The 18,962-nt window shown below is 44.2% G+C and overlaps 1 protein-coding gene across 4 annotated transcripts in view; it reads left to right on the forward strand.

Annotated features, from left to right (window-relative positions):
- FTO (FTO alpha-ketoglutarate dependent dioxygenase) overlaps positions 1-18,962 on the forward strand; it is a 391,598-nt gene that overhangs the window by 124,475 nt on the left and 248,161 nt on the right. For all 4 annotated transcript variants that reach the window (XR_008423371.1, XM_019455928.2, XM_053906114.1 and 1 more), the window contains exon 3: positions 4,959-5,583. Coding sequence is in view for 3 of the 4 variants with exons in the window: in XM_019455928.2 (XP_019311473.1) it covers positions 4,959-5,583 (625 nt within the window). In the remaining variant the exon portion in view is untranslated. The remainder of the gene's footprint in view (positions 1-4,958; positions 5,584-18,962) is intronic.

Consider the following 18,962-nt stretch of genomic DNA (forward strand, 5'->3'; position numbering starts at 1 on the left):
GGGCAGAAATAGTGACATGTTTCATCCAGCATGAGGCGGGCTTGGAAGTGTAAGTTCACATGGGCCCCAAATCCTGGATGATAGGGGAGAAATCCAGAACTATTTGGCAAACAGCCCAAATGACCGGCACACATTCTTAGCTAGTGATTTGTTTGGCATTTTCACTGTGAAAATTGGAAGTGCTCCCCTCCCCCCCCCACCAAAAAAAATCCCAAAACTTAGTCGTTTGCATATTATCAAGTTTATGGCCCTATCTGAATTTACATCTTCTTTCTCCCAGTTTATTCCGATATAGGAAATATCTTTCCTCTGATCCAAATGTTTTCTGACCACGTACTCCTGTCCATAACGCATTTCAAGCATACACAGTGGTATCCTACTAAATGTTTAAGAATTGGTTGTCTGAAGGGGCGCCTGGGTGGCTCAGTCGGTTGGGCATCCGACTTCGGCTCAGGTCATGATCCCACGGTTTGTGAGTTCAAGCCCCGTGTCGGGCTCTGTGCCGACAGCTCAGAGCCTGGAGCCTGCTTCGGATTCTGTGTCTCCCTCTCTCTCTGCCCCTCCCCTGCTCATGCTCTGAGTCTCTCTCTCTCTTTCAGAAATAAATATTAAAAATTAAAAAAAAAAAGAATTGGCTGTCTGGGAAAACAAAACAAAACAAAACAAAACCCTTCAGCTTTGACTCAGTGTTTCCTGATTTCTGTGGTGTAAATACTTCACCATGGCCAATTTCAAGCTACCGGGGCGGCATTACTGAACACACAGTTGGGAGGAGATGTATGCAAGAGCAGGCTTTCTCAAGAGGGATATGAAATGACTCCAGCCCTGGGAGGAGGACGAAGGTCTAGATTCGGATAGGGCTGTAAACTTGATAACATGCAAATGACTAAGTCTCAGGGAGTTTTTTGGTGGTTACTCATAAAGTAGACATAAGTACTACTTGTATATGGTGCCTTTTTTTTTTTAAATTTTTTTTTAACGTTTATTTATTTTTGAGACAGAGAGAGACAGAGCATGAATGGGGGAGGGGCAGAGAGAGAGGGAGACACAGAATCGGAAGCAGGCTCCAGGCTCTGAGCCATCAGCCCAGAGCCCGATGCGGGGCTCGAACTCGCGGACGGCGAGATCATGACGTGAGCTGAAGTCGGACGCTTAACCGACTGCACCACCCAGGCGCCCTATGGTGCCTTTTTCATCACAGTACTCATATTAAACGTGTGTATGTGTGTCCATCTATCACACGTACGTGGACACATATTTTGGTGCAGCTCAGTTTTTGCTTTTTTCAGGTTAAAAATAAAACAGTGCCACCATCTTCCCCCCACCAACTCCAGTGGGTTGCCCCACAGGGTACGTTCACACCCCTCACCTGGGAGGCTCCTGCCCTCGACACCCAAGGCCTTTGCTCCTGTAGTTCGTCACCCTGTGTTGTGCAGCAGCATCCTTCTCCTCTCATTTTGTTCCCGGGAGTATCCTCACAAGCCCTGGTTGTACCCTCCCGTCTTCCAGTCCGGAGGTTGGTGCCTCGAGCGGTATCGCCCTTCATCAGCCGCTGTGTTTTTCTGTTCCCCTCCGTAGCACGACCCTTGAGACAGACCTTCATACGTGCCACCTGCTTTCATGCCACCACCAGCCAACTCTGTTCGGACTCTTATCGCCAGCGCCCTGTTGAGATTGCTCACGTCACGGGCATCGATGATGGCCGTGCTGCCGCATCTAGGGGGTACTTTCTGGCCTCATCTTGCTTGGCCCCCCGGGGGCGGCTGCCTATGCCATCCTTCTTGAAATGCTCCTCTCTTCTGACTTCTGCAGTAATACCCTCTCCTGATGTTCTCCCCCAAAAGTCTCTTTTGCTCCTTTGCTCTGTGGCTCAGGCAATGGCTGCGGGCCCCCTTCTGCATTTGTGCTGTTTCCTTGAGAGAGCTCATTCATTTCCAGGTGTTTCAAAGCCAAAGATGTGCCGGGAGTGCCTCCCGCTCTTGATTTTGGCTCAGGTCATGATCCCAGGGGTCATGGGATCGAGCCCCCTGTCGGGCTCTGCACTGAGTGTGGAGCCTGCTTGAGATTCTCTCTTTCTCTTGCTGCCCCCCTTTCCCCACTCGCGCACACACTCTCTCTCTCACATAAAAAAAATCAAAAATTAAAACCATTAAAAAACAACAGCAACGAAGGTGTGCCGACAAATGCCACCTGGATTTCCCTACCTCCACTTGCCCCTCTGAGCTCTGGGTGCGTCTGTGCAGTTGTCCCCTTGCTATTTTTACCTCAAGATTTCGTAGGTATCTTTTTGTAAAAAACTAATTTTTAATTCTATTTTTTATTTTTTTAAATTTACATCCAAGTTAGTTAGCATATAGTGCAAGAATGACTTCAGGAGTAGATTCCTTCGTGCCCCTTCCCCATTGAGCCCATCCCCCCCCCCACAACCCCTCCAGTAACCCTCAGTTTGTTCTCCATATTTATGAGTCTCTTCTGTTTTGTCCCCCTCCCTGTTTTTATATTATTTTTGTTTTCCTTCCCTTATGTTCATCTGTTTTGTCTCTTAAAGTCCTCCTATGAGTGAAGTCGTATGATATTTGTCTTTCTCTGACTGGCTAATTTCACTCAGCATAATACCCTCCAGTTCCATCCACGTAGTTGCAAATGGCAAGATTTCATTCTTTTTGATTGCCGAGTAATACTCCATTGCATATATGTACCACATCTTTATCCATTCGTCCATCGATGGACATTTGGGCTCTTTCCATACTTTGGCTGTTGTTGATAGTGCTGCTATATACATGGGGGTGCATGTGTCCCTTTGAAACAGCACACCTGTATCCCATGGATAAATGCCTAGTAGTGCAATTGCTGGGTCGTAGGGTAGTTCTCTTTTTAGTTTTTTGAGGAAACTCCATACTGTTTTCTGGAGTGGCTGCACCAGCTTGTATTCCCAAAGATTTTGAAGGTATCTTAATGGCTACGGCTCCAAAATAGAGCTCCTCATTCCTTCCGATTCTTCCACCTACTATTCCTGTTTTGTCCCAGTCTTTCTTATTTAAAACAAAAAATGGTAAGTTGTTTATTTAGTCATTAAATCCAGGAATCTACTAGTCGCCTGTAATTGCTTTCCTTTCTTTGCCCCTCACATCTAATCCATAAGCACTTCCTTTTGCTCTGCCTATGAAGTATGTATTTTACCTGTCCATTTGTCTCTGTCTCTAATTCAGACCATCATCTCTTTCCCCTGGGATGGCTGTGATAGCACCTAATAGAATTTCCGCTTTCACATTTACCTCTTTCCAATCCATGCCCGATATTTTAACTAAGAGTGATTTTTATAAAAGGTCAATCAAATTACTCTTCTCCCCTTGAGCCCTCCAGTGCACTTTGAGTAAATCCCGGTTCCCTACTTTGACCTCCTAGGCTTCCTGTGGTCCAGCCTCTGCCTTCCCTTCAACCTCACCACGTCACTCTGCTTTGGCTCTTTGGCTCAAGTAAAACTTGCCGCCATTTTGTCTCAAGATTGGGCTGGTGTCCTCAGCGCCAGTGTAGTTTTTGGTCTCTTCCCCGGGAAGCTCTCTCCCCAGCTTGTCACATGGCTGACGCGGCCTTTTCCTGAAGATCACAGCTTAAATGCCAGCTCTTTAGAGAGTCTTTCCTCATCTAATGATATCCCAGTGGTTTGTTTCTGTCCTAGTACTTCATGCATTTTGAGATTGCTTTTCCTTATTTATTACCTGATCTGCTAGAAAACTCTGTGAGGGCAGGAACCTTATCTCTGTCTCATGTGCTCTGTAGACACATAATGAATGAAAAAATGTATGGAGGAATAAGTGGTCTCACCCTGTTTATCACATAAATGGTCATTATTAAATGAAGATCTAGAAGAAATGTGTTTCAAAACTGGTTAGCTGTACAGTAGTGGGAAGGTACCGATCAGATTAAACTTTACAGGGGTAAACGTAAAATCCTGTGCTTTGGTGAAAAAAAAGTTCATTGCATTGTGTAGAATCCGGGATCTCTGGTTTGTCACCCGTTCATAAATCCTAGAAGCCAGAAGTGGTGGCTGACAGGGTAATGAAGTCCTCTACTGCATCAATAAATCCATGCATTTCCATATTAGAGGAAGGATTATCCTACAGTATTCTCTCCCAGTGACCCCAGTGGAATTATTACAGCTTTCTGAATCGCAGTAGAATACCTCATTTATTCACTCATTCATTCAACATTTACTGAATCCATTCTGGGCACTAGTAATATAGTTGTAAACAAAAGCCTCATGGTTCTAGTGTTCATGGAACTTGTTATCTAATTCCCAACGAGAAGTGATTTCTCTTTCAATGAAAGTACTAAAGCAGAAACCAGTCTGGCACTTAGTGGGAAGCAAGGCAGTCTCGTCTGCCCTGGAACCAGACTCTGGAGCCTAGGCCTTCAAATCCCAGCTCCAACACGTATCAGCTACGTGGCTTTGGGCAAGTGTTTAAAATGTCTCTGTGCTTCTGGATTCTCATCTAAAAACTGGAGATAATAACGGTGTGAGTTACTGTGTATACGTGATTTAGAATCGTACTCAGCATTTAGCTGGCACTTAATAAATAGGTGTTAAAGCGGTTAATTAATAAAATCATGTTGTCTGGAGGGCCAAAGGTCGGAAGACAGGTTGAGGGCAGGGAGAAGTGACCGTAGAGGGACCCTGGGGGATCAAAGCACAAATTATTATTATAGTACTTTATTTATCTTAACAATTGTTTTGAGCTTGGTCTTGTGGAAGCTAAAATCTAGACTGGACAGCCGATGGTAACTGTTTTATTTAGTCTTCCGCTTGAGGCTGGAGAGACGTGAGTCCTGTTTAGAAAGGCCACCCGCTACCTTGTGTTGTTTTTCCTCCTGATGCTGCCGACAGAGAAACAGACTTCTGGAAATGATAGAATCATAGCTATCCATGAACACGTATTTTTGCTTTGGTTTTGTTTTAGTGGCAGCTGAAATATCCTAAACTAATTCTCCGCGAAGCCGGCAGCGTCCCCGAGGAGCTCCATAAAGAAGTTCAAGAAGCCTTCCTCACACTGCACAAGCATGGCTGCTTCTTTCGGGACCTGGTTAGGATCCAGGGCAAAGATTTGCTCACTCCGGTGTCTCGCATCCTCATCGGAAACCCAGGCTGCACCTACAAGTACCTGAACACCAGGCTCTTTACGGTACCCTGGCCAGTGAAGGGTGCTAGTACGAGATACGAGGAGGCTGAAATAGCGGCTGCTTGTCAGACCTTCCTCAGGCTCAATGACTACCTGCAGATAGAGACCATCCAGGCTCTGGAAGAACTCGCCTGCAAAGAGAAGTCGAATATCGATGCCGTGCCAGTGTGTATAGGGCCAGACTTCCCCCGGGTCGGTATGGGGTCCTTCGATGGGCAGGATGAGGCGGACATTAAGAACAGAGCGGCATACAACGTAACTCTGTTGAATTTCATGGATCCCCAGAAAATGCCCTACCTGAAAGAGGAGCCTTACTTTGGCATGGGGAAAATGGCCGTGAGCTGGCATCACGATGAAAACCTCGTGGAGCGCTCAGCAGTGGCGGTGTATAGTTATAGCTGTGAAGGTACAGTCTGCCCTGTGAAGTCGCAGCTCTGAGTGTAACACGACCAGAGTTGTGTAAGCTCTGGAGGTGTGCGCGTGAGCGTGTGTGCGCGTGAGCGTGTGCGTGCATCTGTGTGTACACGGTGTTGCCTGCCCTCTCGAGGTTTGCCGCACCCATGTCTCCGCGGAACATACCTCTTTCTCGTCTCGGGGCGCTGCCCAACTCTCTGTTACACGGGACGCAGATGGAGTATTTTCGCGTGTAAGCACTACTGTCATTCCGTCTTTCTCATGCCCAGAACAGATCTTGGTTTCATACAGCCAACCTCCTTTCTCTAAAGCTCAGAGTAGACGGTACAGTTGCTATAATTAACTTGCTGATAAAGGGCTGGGAAAACAAAAATCTGTCAAATCTTTCCTGGTTCCCACAGGTGCACGTTGCCCGTCTTGCCAAACTCCTTTATTGTGGTTGACATCACTGTCTTGATGGGAGTGATTTGTCAAACATGGACTTGTTCTCGGCTTCATATGGATTTGACTACTGTCCTTCCTTGCCGGAAGCGGTTGGAGTAGGTTCTGTAAGCAGACAGTCCTCTATTTTTAGGAGACTCTCCAGTCCCCTATAAGCGCTGCTGCAGTTCAAGTCCTAAAAGGGGTGCTGTGGGTGAACTTGTTCTTGCAGTTTCCGAAACCTGGTCCCCTTGGAACAGAGACCCTAGGCTACCTTTTCTCAGCCTACCGGCACTTTCCTTCCTGTGTTGTTCAGTTGCTCTGGGTGCAGGGTCTCCGCTGTTTTTCAGCACAGGCTCCTAAGACAATTGGGCAGATCCAGGATGGCGTGACCACGCTGACTTTGTTCTTTGCCTGGTCATTTGACAGAGGGGTACAAGATGCAGTATTAACCCTGTTGTCTATCTCTTCGACCTGTTTACTGGAAGATGCTTGCAAAAGCAGAGTTCTAGATGTCCCATCAGGGAAAGACCTGGAACTTTTAAGGGTCAGTGCTTTCTGAAAACTATTTTTTTAATTGGATGTCGTTATCGCCGTATGCTTTTCGTTTACTAACATGGCCGTTTTTGGAAAAGGGATCTTAAAAGGACGTTCTCGTGGTTCTCTTCACATTTCTTCCCACTTCCCATCCTCAAACACTGCCTCGGGGTGGCTAAAAGTTTTCCAACTTTTACCTTACGTCTTCAGCCCGGAACAAGGAACTAGTTGAGCATTTGGAAATTTTAGCAGTTTCTCTGGCATCGTAAATAATGATGCTGACCTAAGAAAATTGCTTGAAGGGGATTTGATGCTGTCCTAATGGAAGGAATGGAGATCCTCTGATCTTTAATAAGGCGTTGCCAAGGATTTAAGAATGATCACATCCAAGAACTCTGATGTGAAGGAACAATGGAGTTTGTTAGTTTCCTTCTTAAGGAGGCAACTCTCTAAAATTGAGGCAGCGGTATGTGATAGCTCAGGCTGCTACAAAGGTGTCTTTGTGTTCCCACCTCCTCTCAGCCCCACAGTTTTAATAGTCCTTTTGTGCTCCCAGAGCGTGGGTGATCAAGTCTTTTTTGAAGCCTAGAATGTCGTTCAGAAAGGAATTTAAATTTTTAATGAGCAGTTTCTGTGGTCGGGAGTAGTTAAGACTGATAAAGTATACAAGTCTACATAAACATATGAAGGTTTAGCCTTGCAACTGACTGTCGTCTGGAGGAGGGAAGTGCAGAGTTCAAATCCGTAAGAGCAGAGGGATTCCTTTGTTCTCTTAGCCCCCCCGAGAATCCCAGAGCTCTCATGATTATAACAGCAGTAACACCAGGAGCTCTCATTTATTGAGCACCTCCTGTGTGCTGGGCATCGGTATAAGCATTTGACATGTATTGACCCATTTTATTCCTGTAACAACCCTGTGAACCAAGTGCTGCTGTTCTCCTCATTTTACGGATGGGGAAACTGAGGCACGGGAGGATGATTAACTTTTCCACGGTAGTACAGCTATTAATGAGCAAAGGTGGGATTTGAACCCAGACATTCTGGCTTCAGAGTCCTAACAGTGAAGGCCAAGTGCCTTATGAGCAGATATTTTCTACCCTTGCAGTACAGCTCCCTCTGGGATTTGGGTTTCTAAAGTGTCCACCAATGGAAAAGTGAAGGGAATATTCTACATGCTCCTCCTCGCAGATCCTGTCTCCTCTCCTCTCCTTCCCGCCACCTCACTTCTCTCCCCCCACCGCGACATCCGCTATAGCTTCCTACACATGCTCTCAGGTGATTGGAATGCATTAGATAAGCTTACTGTATGAAATGGAACCTCTGTCTAGGTCTCCAGCTGTGGTGTTGGGTCAGATGGCTTACAAAGCATGTGCCTTGAACCTGTTTTTGGTGGATGCATTTCTTCCAGACGACTTTTGCCAGGTGACAAGGGATATGTTTACTTCTCTGGCCTCCTTGTAATCCTGCCAGAAGTATGGGAAGGGTGGACTTAAAGAGAGCCACTTGGGTTAAAATCACGACTAGGGTTAGAAAAGGCTTTAAGGGAGTGAAGAGAAAGGAAATTTCAGCCAACTGTACTGTTTTCTGGATCCTTGGACACGTTTGTCAAGCCGCTGCTCAAGGAGGTTCAGTTAACTGTTCTAGACACTGCAGAGGATGCAGAAGTAAATCAAATGCTCTTCTTGTGTTGAAAAGATGGGTGAAATAAAGTGTGCCCTTTGATTATAATTACGAAATGAGGAAACATCAGGTCTGGAAGAGACTTTTGAAGTCACCTAGTTCAAGTGTCTCATTTTATACATGAAGACACTGAGGCAGGGAGAATGGCAGTGACTGGTCCAAGGTCACATAGCTACTTAGTGATAAGAGAGTGTTTCATGCCATAGGAGCTCCTGCAAATGCATTAGGAGTTCAGAACAGAAGTGATTACTTCCTGCTGAAAATTAAATTCAGGTGCAGCTTAAGATCCTTCAGGACTTTGTTCTCAATGCCTTTTCCTAGAGAAATCTTCATGTGGATTTATAATGAACCAGTCATGCCTCTTTGGTTTATTTCTGTGAGTAGAGGTCATCGAGAAGTAATTTGTATAGGGTACGTGTAATTATATGATAAATTCATTGGCTTCACAAGCAGTCCTAGTTAATAGATATCCCCAGTAAGAAGATTGAAATGGTACAATATTTAATCAGGAATGGCTTCAGGGAATCATGTGTAAATAGGCAGAGTATTTGATTTTCCTATGCTAGCTTTGCTGGCAATTGCTTGTTACTCCTAGATACAAACACACACACACACACACACACACACACACACACACACACACACACACATTTTAGCAGGGAAGGCATTAACAATCTATTGTTTAATTGTTCTCCAACGGGAATACCTTCAAAAAGATCAGGTAAATAATTATTTGTTACTGTTTTTGGTCATTTGGAAGGAAACATTTTCTGCAGCGTTGTCTTTATAAAAAAAAAATTCTTAAGAATTTTATTTTATTTATTAAAAAAAATTCTTTTAGTGTTTTTTTTTTAATTTTTGAAAAAGAGAGAAACAGAGCCAAGTGGGGGAGAGGAAGTGAGAGAGGGAGACACAGAATCCCAAGCAGGCTTCAGGCTCTGAGCTGTCAGCACAGAGTCCGATGTGGGGCTCAAACCCACAGACTGCAAGATCATGACCTGAACTTCACCGACTGAGCCACCCAGGCACCCCAAGAATTTTAACTCATGCTACGTATTGCAGATTCCTATTTTCCAGATTCCTGGGAAGGAAAGGTGAGGAAGAAAAGGAAGAGAGACCAGTCCATGATTCCTGTTGAGTATGTGATAGACTAGAAAGCAGGGACTTTGTAATACTTATCTTAGAATTCTAGGATTCCCACTCATGTCTTTGACTAGGAAAAACTGAATTCACTTAAGGATGGAAATTGGTTGCCATGATTCTCTCTTTTTTAAAAGATGTTATTTTTAAATAATCTGTACACCCAACATGGGGCTTGAACTCACAACCCCAAGACCAAGAGTCACCTGCTCCACCAAATGAGCCAGCCAGTCCCCCCCATGTTGCTGTAATTCTTAAATCTTTACTTTTAAACGAGTAGCTTTGTCTTCCTTAGCTTGTCTTTGGGAGCATGAAAGACTAGACTGTAATTGAAGCTAGGAGCTTGGGAGCATTCCTAATTTTTTTTAAATGTTAGGATTTTTCTTTCTTGAGAGAGAGATCGTGAGCATGCAAGCAGGGGAGGGGTAGAGAATCCTAAGCAGGCTCCACCCTCAGCGAGAAGCCTGACCTGGGGCTCCATGCCACCAGCCCGGGATCATGACCTGAGCTGAAATCAAGAGTCAGATGCTCAACCAACTGAGCCACCCATGTGCCCCCCAAATGCTATGATATTTAATGTTTGTCTTAGTCTTCCCCCATTCCTATCTGAGATCTCAAAGCTCATTTGACTTTGTTTGTTTCATTGTATCATGCCATGTTTGTTAGTTTTGTTGTTGTTGTTGTTGTTGTTGTTGTTGTTGTTTTTAAGTAGGTTTTGCGCCCAGCACGGAGCCCAGTGTGGGGCTTGAGCTCGACCCTGAGATCAAGACCTGTGCTGAGATCAAGAGTCAGCCACTTAGCTGCCTGAGCCATCCAGGCACCCCTGTTGTTAGTTAGTTTTGAAGTCACTTCTACCGCTCAGTAAAACTTTTTTGGTCTACCAAGTCCTATTTTTTAAAATCCCCTTGGGGCGCCTGGGTGGCTCAGTCAGTTAAGCGTCTGACTTCAGCTCGGGTCACGATCTCGCGGTCCGTGAGTTCGAGCCCCGCGTCGGGCTCTGGGCTGATGGCTCGGAGCCTGGAGCCTGCTTCCAATTCTGTGTCTCCCTCTCTCTCTGACCCTCCCCCATTCATGCTGTGTCTCTCTCTGTCTCAAAAAAAAACAAAAAACAAAAAAACGTTAAAAAAAAAAAAAATCCCCATGGAATTATTTATGCACTTAACAGTAAGCATCTACTGTTTGCCAACCACTTTTCTAGATGCCGAGCATCTAAGCATGAACAAAAATCCCTGCCCTCATGGAGCTTATATTTTAGCAAAGAGAGACAGAAAACGAACAAGAAGTTTGTACAGGGGTGAGGCACAGGTGTACCGTTTTAAATAGGCTTCCTTCAGAAGGTCACATTTGAGCCAAGGCTGGAAGGAGTGAGCGGGAGAACAGCCTGGGTAGAGGGAATATTGAAGGCCTAGAGATGGAACCCGATGTTGGGATATTTCAGAAGCAGCAAGTGCAGACGCAGTAGTGGAGTGAGAGAAGAGGGAGAGTAACAGCCGTGAAGACAGAGAGGAAAGACGAGGAGCCGACAGTGGGCAGCAGCTAATACGGATGTAATACTGTAATATGAGGTAGTGGGCTTGTACACAGTGTGGCAGGAGATGGGAGCCATTGTGGGTTTGAGTCGAAGGAGGGAGGTGGCACTGGAAGCAGCAGAAAGAGACTATTGCAGTAATCCAGATTAGAGAAGTGGGGCCAGATTAGAAGAGGCAGAGGTAATCCAGATTGGAGAAGAGGGGCCGGATTAGAAGAGGCAGAGGTAATCCAGATTGGAGAAGGGGGGCCGGATTAGAAGAGGCAGAGGTAATCCAGATTGGAGAAGGGGGACCGGATTAGAAGAGGCAGAGGTAATCCAGATTGGAGAAGGGGGGCCGGATTAGAAGAGGCAGAGGTAATCCAGATTGGAGAAGGGGGGTCGGTTTAGAAGAGGCAGAGGTAATCCAGATTAGAGAAGGGGGGCCGGTTTAGAAGAGGCAGAGGTAATCCAGATTAGAGAAGGGGGGCCGGATTAGAAGAGGCAGAGGTAATCCAGATTGGAGAAGAGGGGCCGGATTAGAAGAGGCAGAGGTAATCCAGATTGGAGAAGGGGGGCCGGATTAGAAGAGGCAGAGGTAATCCAGATTGGAGAAGGGGGGCCGGTTTAGAAGAGGCAGAGGTAATCCAGATTGGAGAAGGGGGCCGGATTAGAAGAGGCAGAGGTAATTCAGAATAGAGAAGGGGGGCCGGTTTAGAAGAGGCAGAGGTAATTCAGATTAGAGAAGGGGGGCCGGATTAGAAGAGGCAGAAGTAATCCAGATTGGAGAAGAGGGGCCGGATTAGAAGAGGCAGAGGTAAGGAGAGGTGTTTGTATGATGGCACCCATCTTTTCCCTGGAGAAAAGGGGCAGTGTTGAGTGCCGGTGAGAAAAGAGGACCAGCAGTGACATCTCCTAATTGTCAAGAGAAGACCAGCCAACAAAAATGGCTGATTTTTGCCCCCTTCCCTCAATAGTTTTACTGAGGCATAATTTACATACAACAAACTGCACATATTTAAAGTTTACCTTCGTAGGAGTTTTAACACACCTGTGAAACCATGACCACACTCAAGATAGTGAATTTTCTACAGAAGCTTCCTCGATCCCTGATGATTAATGATGTTGAGCTTTGTTTCATGTGCTACTTGGCTATTCGTGTATCTTCTTTTGAGACATGTCTCTTCAAGGTTTTTTTTGCCCATTTTGAATTGAGTTGTTGTTTTAGTTGTTGAGTTTTAGGAGCTCTTTATAGGTTGTGGATGTTAACTTCTTAACAGATAAGTGATTTGCAAATACCTTCCCCAAGAATGGCTGAGTTTTTAATGATGTATTCATGTGATGTGCAGGGAATAAGAGGACAGGTTAGAGTGGAACAAGTTTTATTGTCTAAGACAATTTAATTCTGTATTACTGAATGGCATCATTTATATTAGCACCTCAGAAATGCTTCCTTCCAGTGTATTTTCCCCCTTGAGCAGTAACCACTGTCTTGCCTTCCAGGGCCATACATTAGTTTTGCACATACTTGAACTAGAATTGTAAGCTCCTTAAAGACATGGTTTCTGTCCTTCTTTGTGCAGATAATGGTAGAAGAGTAAGTATTTGTTGCCTAAAGTCAGTATTTCTAGTTTTGAGTAGTTTATGCTGTTCATCTACATTCTGGCCACTGCCCAATAACTCTGATTTCTATAACTACAATTTCTGTTTAGTATTAGGATTCTTTCGATTGCAAATAGCGGATACCTGACCTAAACAGACTTCATTTAAAAAGATAAGGAGTTGTCTTACTTAATACTAAGCCCAGCGACCTCACTGGCTTCAAGCAGTTATTTCAATAGTTAATAGTGTGGTCAATTTCCAGTGTCTTTCCCTTCATCTTTTGGCTCTTCTTAAGCTGTTGCTTTCCTCTCTTGGGACAAGCAGTCTCATGGTCCCCACATGCCTGCCCCTTGCTGTTGTGGCCACTCCCTTTCTTTTTCATGAACTTTGAGAAGGAGAAAAACTGAGTCTTGGACATGTACTTTGAACTCTGGATAAAGCTTTGCCTGAAGCTAGACGGACAACTAATTATCGTCTTTTGATTAATCCAGTTTTGGTTCTGATCTTCTATGTTGTTTACAACGTAAAGCTTTCCTATAAGTCTCTATGACTCTTTGTCCTTTCCTGAGACTGCCCAGGGAGTTACAGCCTCTGGTGTTAGGTCTGGTTTGGAGAATGTATTGTTTGAGAAGTATTTCTGCTTCCTTTCCCCATTTCGTATTATACTTCAGATAATGGAATGGTTTTGAAGCTTTAGCCAAGAGCATCCAGATCCATTTTTCTCTCCTTTTCTCACTTTTACTTTTTCCCCCCAAGCCCATGAAACATGATGTAATGAGGTTCTCCTGTGTATGTGGATATTTATATGTTAAATTTTTTTTTTTTTTCAGACGCTCAATCTGAAAGCTGACAGAGCCAGACATCATGTTGAAAGGCTTTAGATTTTTCGGTAAAGAGTTAGCAATATTTCTCCTGAAACCCCAGATAATTTATAATTAATTTTAGAATTCATCTGTGTCAAGGGACTACGTTTGTCCTGAATTGCTTGTTTTGAGGCATCTGAGAGCAGGCTCCAGCTTCTTATAGACTCTGAGCTGGGACTGATTTGGTACTCCCCGGTGCCCCCGCCCTTCAAACTTCTCTGAATTCATTTCTTCAGACCATTCATTCCTCAGTGGCTGGGAAGGAGTTTGCTGTCTGTCAGCCCCAGGCTTGACTGCTCATTCCTCACGACCAACCAAGGACTGTGTCTCTAAGTTGTAGAAATCTTCCAGGGTGGCTTCTCCTTGGCTAACCCTCCTTTCCTAGGGAGATGCTCTTGAGGAGTGTTTCCCAAATGTTCTCTGGCTTATGCCATTCGCCATCACAGTGGAAACCAATCCAGAAAAAGTATGCAAAGACTGCACATAGAAGTGTCTACCTTTCAGGGGGACCACTCTGAACAACGCATCTGAGCTATGAAAAAGTCGTTAGTGTCCGTCATTGCCCTCAGTCTTAAATTGCTTACCATGGTTCGCAAAGCCATCCGTGTCCTGGCCTCTGCCCACCTCTCCAAACTCTTCGCTTGCAATTCCGTGTCCTTCATTTGCTACATTGCAGCTCAGAATTGCACCCATCTTGTACATCCATCATGCCTTATCCCTCCCAGAATGTATCTTCCCAACCCCACATCTTCCCCTCCCCCCTCTGACTCTCTCCCTTTTCCAAGACAGATTCTCCATCCCAGACACTGCAGTGTCACAGATCAGCACGGGACAGAGAAAGCACCATGAGCTTTTGTATACCAGCTGACTAGCTGCAACTTCTGGGTTTCTCCTGCCTCAAGATCTAGGACGTGGATAGGAAGGAAGGGACCTGCTGCTTAAGCCCTTCTGGGGGTGGGGTTAAGGAAACAGAATATAATTGCCAAGGCCAGAGTCATAGAAATCTTAGTACTTGGCCAAAGGAATAGAGAATAGGAAATATATTTGATGGCATTTCTCTTTCACCAAATGGGAATTAATTGTTCAAAACCTAGTTAGCATAAAAGAATCAAATTGGCTAATTTGGGAGGGGGGATGTTTTAGAATTTTAAACTTGACGTTTACACTTAGCATTCTTTCGTATTTTGTCACGTCTTTGACTTCTTGAACGGTTTGGCTGGTGGGAGCCAGGAATGCATGAGACACGAGACACTTGCAATCCTCTCAGCGTTCCTGGGGTTTAAAGGCAAGTAGGAGCCGATTGCCTCTGCTTGTTTCCAGAATAACATGAGGCAGAGTAATCAGCTGCAGTTGCTATAGATAATTACGAGTTGATTTTATGGAGTAAGTGAGCAACGCTATACTTACACAGTAAAAAATTTATCAGACACAGAGCTTCCCTTCCTCCTCCGGACCCAGCCCAAGGGGGAAACAAACCTTCCAAGAAAACCTTATTTTAATGAGCACATTTCAAAGGTGCTGGATTTATGGGAGACATCAGGAAACACCGATTGCAGTGACTGTCTCTGTTTGTCGTTCGAGACTTTATTGGTGCCATACTGGGATGAGTGGGGGATGGCAGAGAGAGGGGAGAGTTGTCAACTAGCCCATTAGCCTACAAAGACCACCACTTAGAAGAATAGCCATATTCACTGACTTGAAGCCACTATAGCGTCACTGTCACTGTAGTTTAAAAATCATTTCTTTTTAAAGTTCAGTCATAGTGGATTTCACGAGAGAGAGAGAGAGAGAGAGAGAGAGAGAGAGAGAGACATATGAAAAGCCTTCATAGAATATTTCTATTCTTTCTCCATGTGCTCCTTGGTACATCTATTATCATTAGGGCTCTCTAGAACGAAGCCACTGAAAGCCCTAGGGTATCACAAATATAAACATACGATTTCTCATATCAGTATTCTTTTGCTAAATGGGTCTGGTTATCAAATAATTTAGCATTAATTACTTTATTATGTCGTATGCTGGTATTCATCACGTGACATCATCATTATTTTATAAAGCCTGGCTTCCTCACTAACGTGCACAGTAGACATCTCTATCAAATCACAGATATCAAGACTCCAGAGCAGGGGTTGGCAAACATTTCTTAATACGGGGCTGGCCGGATGATGAATATTTTCGGCTTCGTGGGCCTTATGCTCTGTGTCTTTGCTACTCAGCCTTGCTGTTTTAGGTGAAAGCAGCCTCGGACTGCTGTGTGAATGAATGGGCTGTGACTGTGTTCCAGTTACTTTAAGCAGGTGATGGGCCTGGTTTGCCTGTGGACTAGAACAAAGTTCAGAGACTTATAAGTGGCTGTAGGGGCCAGGCAGCTACTGCAAATAGGTGAAATGGCTGACGGGGACTGCCACTAGCAGAGAGGACATGCCTTGTCTCAAAGGGGCAGTTACTTCTTCGCCTGTGACTGCCTGATACCAGATCTTGTAATTCAAGAATAGCTGGACATTCGTATTTTTATGCAAAGCACCTGTATCAGTTGGCAGCTAACTTAGTTTTGTTTACAATTTTTTTGATGTTCATTATTTATTTTTGAGAGAGAAACAGAGCATGAGCAGGGGAGGGGGCAGAGAGAGAAGGAGACAGAATCTGAAGCAGGCTCCAGGCCCTGAGGTGTCAGCACAGATCCCAAAGTGGAGCTCGAACCCACGAACTGTGAGCCCAAGTCAGACGCTTAACCAACTGAGCCACCCAGGCTCCCGCTAACTTGGTTTGGTTAAGAAGATGTCGTGCAGGTCAAGTTGTACGCCTTTCGTGGGCTCTTTTCTGGTCCATGAGCTCTAGTTTTCTAGCAAACTCTAGAATTTTCAGGTGTAACTATTATGTATAAATAAGACATGCCTAGAGAGTGCCATCAGACGTGTATAGCAAATAATCTGTCTCTGCTGCTGCTAACGACCCCTTCTAGTGCCAGTGACAGACATCAGTAATTGATTATACCACTCTTTCTGCTGAGCTTGGAGAGAAATTCAGAATAATTCTGTACCAGGGGTCACAAAAGCCACAACCGATGAATTAGTTGTGTCCTCTGATATGTAAGATATTTGTCATTCCTGTTCTAGAGGGTTCTCTTATTTTTTTTTTATCTTTTATTTTTTATTTTTTTATTTTTTTTTATTTTTTAATATATGAAATTTACTATCAAATTGGTTTCCATACAACACCCAGTGCTCATCCCAAAAGGTGCCCTCCTCAATACCCATCACCCACCCTGCCCTCCCTCCCACTCTGCCCTCCCTCCCACCCCCCATCAACCTAGAGGGTTCTCTTTTAAATGGTTTTGGGATTACCCTAGAAAAATGGCTTTAGACTTTTTACTCTATGACTTTATTCGTAAAGAAAACTAGCTTAGAGTTGCTCCTAACCACAGAATGCTTGAGAAGACATTTATCAGAAGTAACAAATAGGAAAACAAGATAAGATTCTGTTCTTATGGCAGTATCAGATTTTAGATTCAAACTTAAGGAATTGAACAATATCTAGAGCTGGACGGGCCCTTGGAGGTCATTTAGTCGCATTCCTTCCTTGAAGTTGGATTTCTGGTCCGGTTTCTTTCCCCACCATTCTGCAGAGTAATGTGAATTAATAAGTATACAGGGGATTTCATCCCCCTTTCCCCTTCTTTCACTGCCTTTGACCCTTGCGCACAGTCACCGCAGAGTGGGGTGTTCAGAACGAGGAATTTCTGTGGATGGGTCCGTGCCCTCTGGGATGCATGTACTTTTGGGCTCTGGATGTGACACCCACCTGATGCAGCCTGCGTGAAACCCGCTTTCTTGCCCGTTGTGACCACATGACACTTTGCATATTTTTGTCTTCCTGCGTCATTTCCTCCTCTACCCGCTGAGACTCTGTACTTGTCTTTCACATTTGATCTTCTCCAAGAATTCTGCTCTACCCATTCTAACCCTCACCGAGCCCGTCCCTTCTCTCAATTTCTTCACTGTTAAGAACAGTACTAACTTAGCAGCGCCACACTTTATTATGTTATTTGGTTTAATTCGTAGTGTTTCCTACTCCCCCCACCCCGGAATTAACACTTTTTCCCTGCCTTCTAGTCCAGTAAGGATTGTGAATGGTGTGAACTGAAAGAGCATTTTTTTAAAAAACTTGTTTTAATGTTTATTTATTTTTGAGAGACTGAGAGACAGAGCGCGAGTGGGGGAGGGGCAGCGAGAGAGGGAGACACAGGATCTGAAACAGGCTCCAGGCTCTGAGTGGTGAGCACAGACCCTGATGTGGGGCTCGAACCCATGAACTGTGAGATCATGACCTGAGCCGAAGGCAGAAGCTCAACCTGCTGAGCCACACAGGCGCCCCTGCATTTTGTTTTTTCAGTAAGCACTTAAGTACAGCCATTCACTGAATGCCTTCTATGTGCTACTTAGTAGGGCTCTAAATGCAGATGAAACAGGAAATTGGACCCTGCCCTTGAAGACCAGAGACTGGTGTCTAATGGAATTTAAAATGTCCTTTGAACATTTACAACTTCACTAGAAAGAAAGCTCCACTAGGGCAAAGCTCTTTGATTCATTCATTGATAGATCTCAAGTGCCCGGGTCAGTGCCTCATGTATAATAAGTGCTCAATAAATATTTCTTAAATGAACTTTTATACATTTTTATATCGGGCCATCCCTGCAGGACTGTTCATGTAGGCAGATTATATTCCTTGCCTTTCACTTCGTTTATGTGTTTCTCCCCTCCTGGACCCCAGCCACGTAGTTTTCCCAGCCACATGTAAAAACAAATCTTGAGTATCCTTCTAGAAATATTACCTGTACATGTATACACACGTGTGTGTATGTGTTTGTATTTTACACAAACTGTGGCCTGTCAGTTTCTTTCCCTTAAAAATATATCACATAGTTCTGTGTCAGTGCATAGTCATTTTACTTTTAGTGGCTACAGAATATTTTATTGCCTGGACATTTCATAATTCATTTAACCAGAAATTTATTGATGGATATTTGGGTTATTTCTGATCTTTGGCTTTTCTAAATGGTGGTACAGTGCACATCCTTGCTGTAAAGTCATTTTGCAGCCTTTGCAGGTAGGAATTTGAGGATACATTTCTGAAAGTGGCATTGCGGAACTCCTAGAAGTTCAAAGTGTTGAAGCATTTGTAATTTTGATAAGGATTGCCAGATTTTTCTCTACAGAGAGTGTGAATATGCCATTTTGCTATACTCTTACTGATACCATATTTTATCAAAGTGTTTGATCTTTTCTGATCTGATTAAGTTACCAAATATCTGTTGTGGCTTTAATTTGCATTTCTCTTATATGAGTAAGTTTGTACATCTCTTAAATGTTTACACACTTCCTTTTACGTGTTCTGTCTTCATAACTTTGGTCTGTTTTTCTGTTTGATTATTGATCTTTATCTTATTGATGTGCAGGAGCTCTTTATGCATTAAAAAAATTCCCTGGCTATGCTTGCTTGTTTATATTTCCATGTGATTTGTCGAATCAGCTTGTCTAGTTACCAGCGCCACTTAACTAAAAATCAGTCCTGTTGCTATTTCTATTAGGTTTGTGTTATAGATGAGTTTAGGGAGAACGGACA

This window comes from Panthera pardus, unplaced genomic scaffold (genome assembly GCF_024362965.1).
Source record: "Panthera pardus isolate Hobbes unplaced genomic scaffold, ASM2436296v1 HiC_scaffold_18, whole genome shotgun sequence".
Taxonomy (NCBI): Eukaryota; Metazoa; Chordata; class Mammalia; order Carnivora; family Felidae; genus Panthera; species Panthera pardus.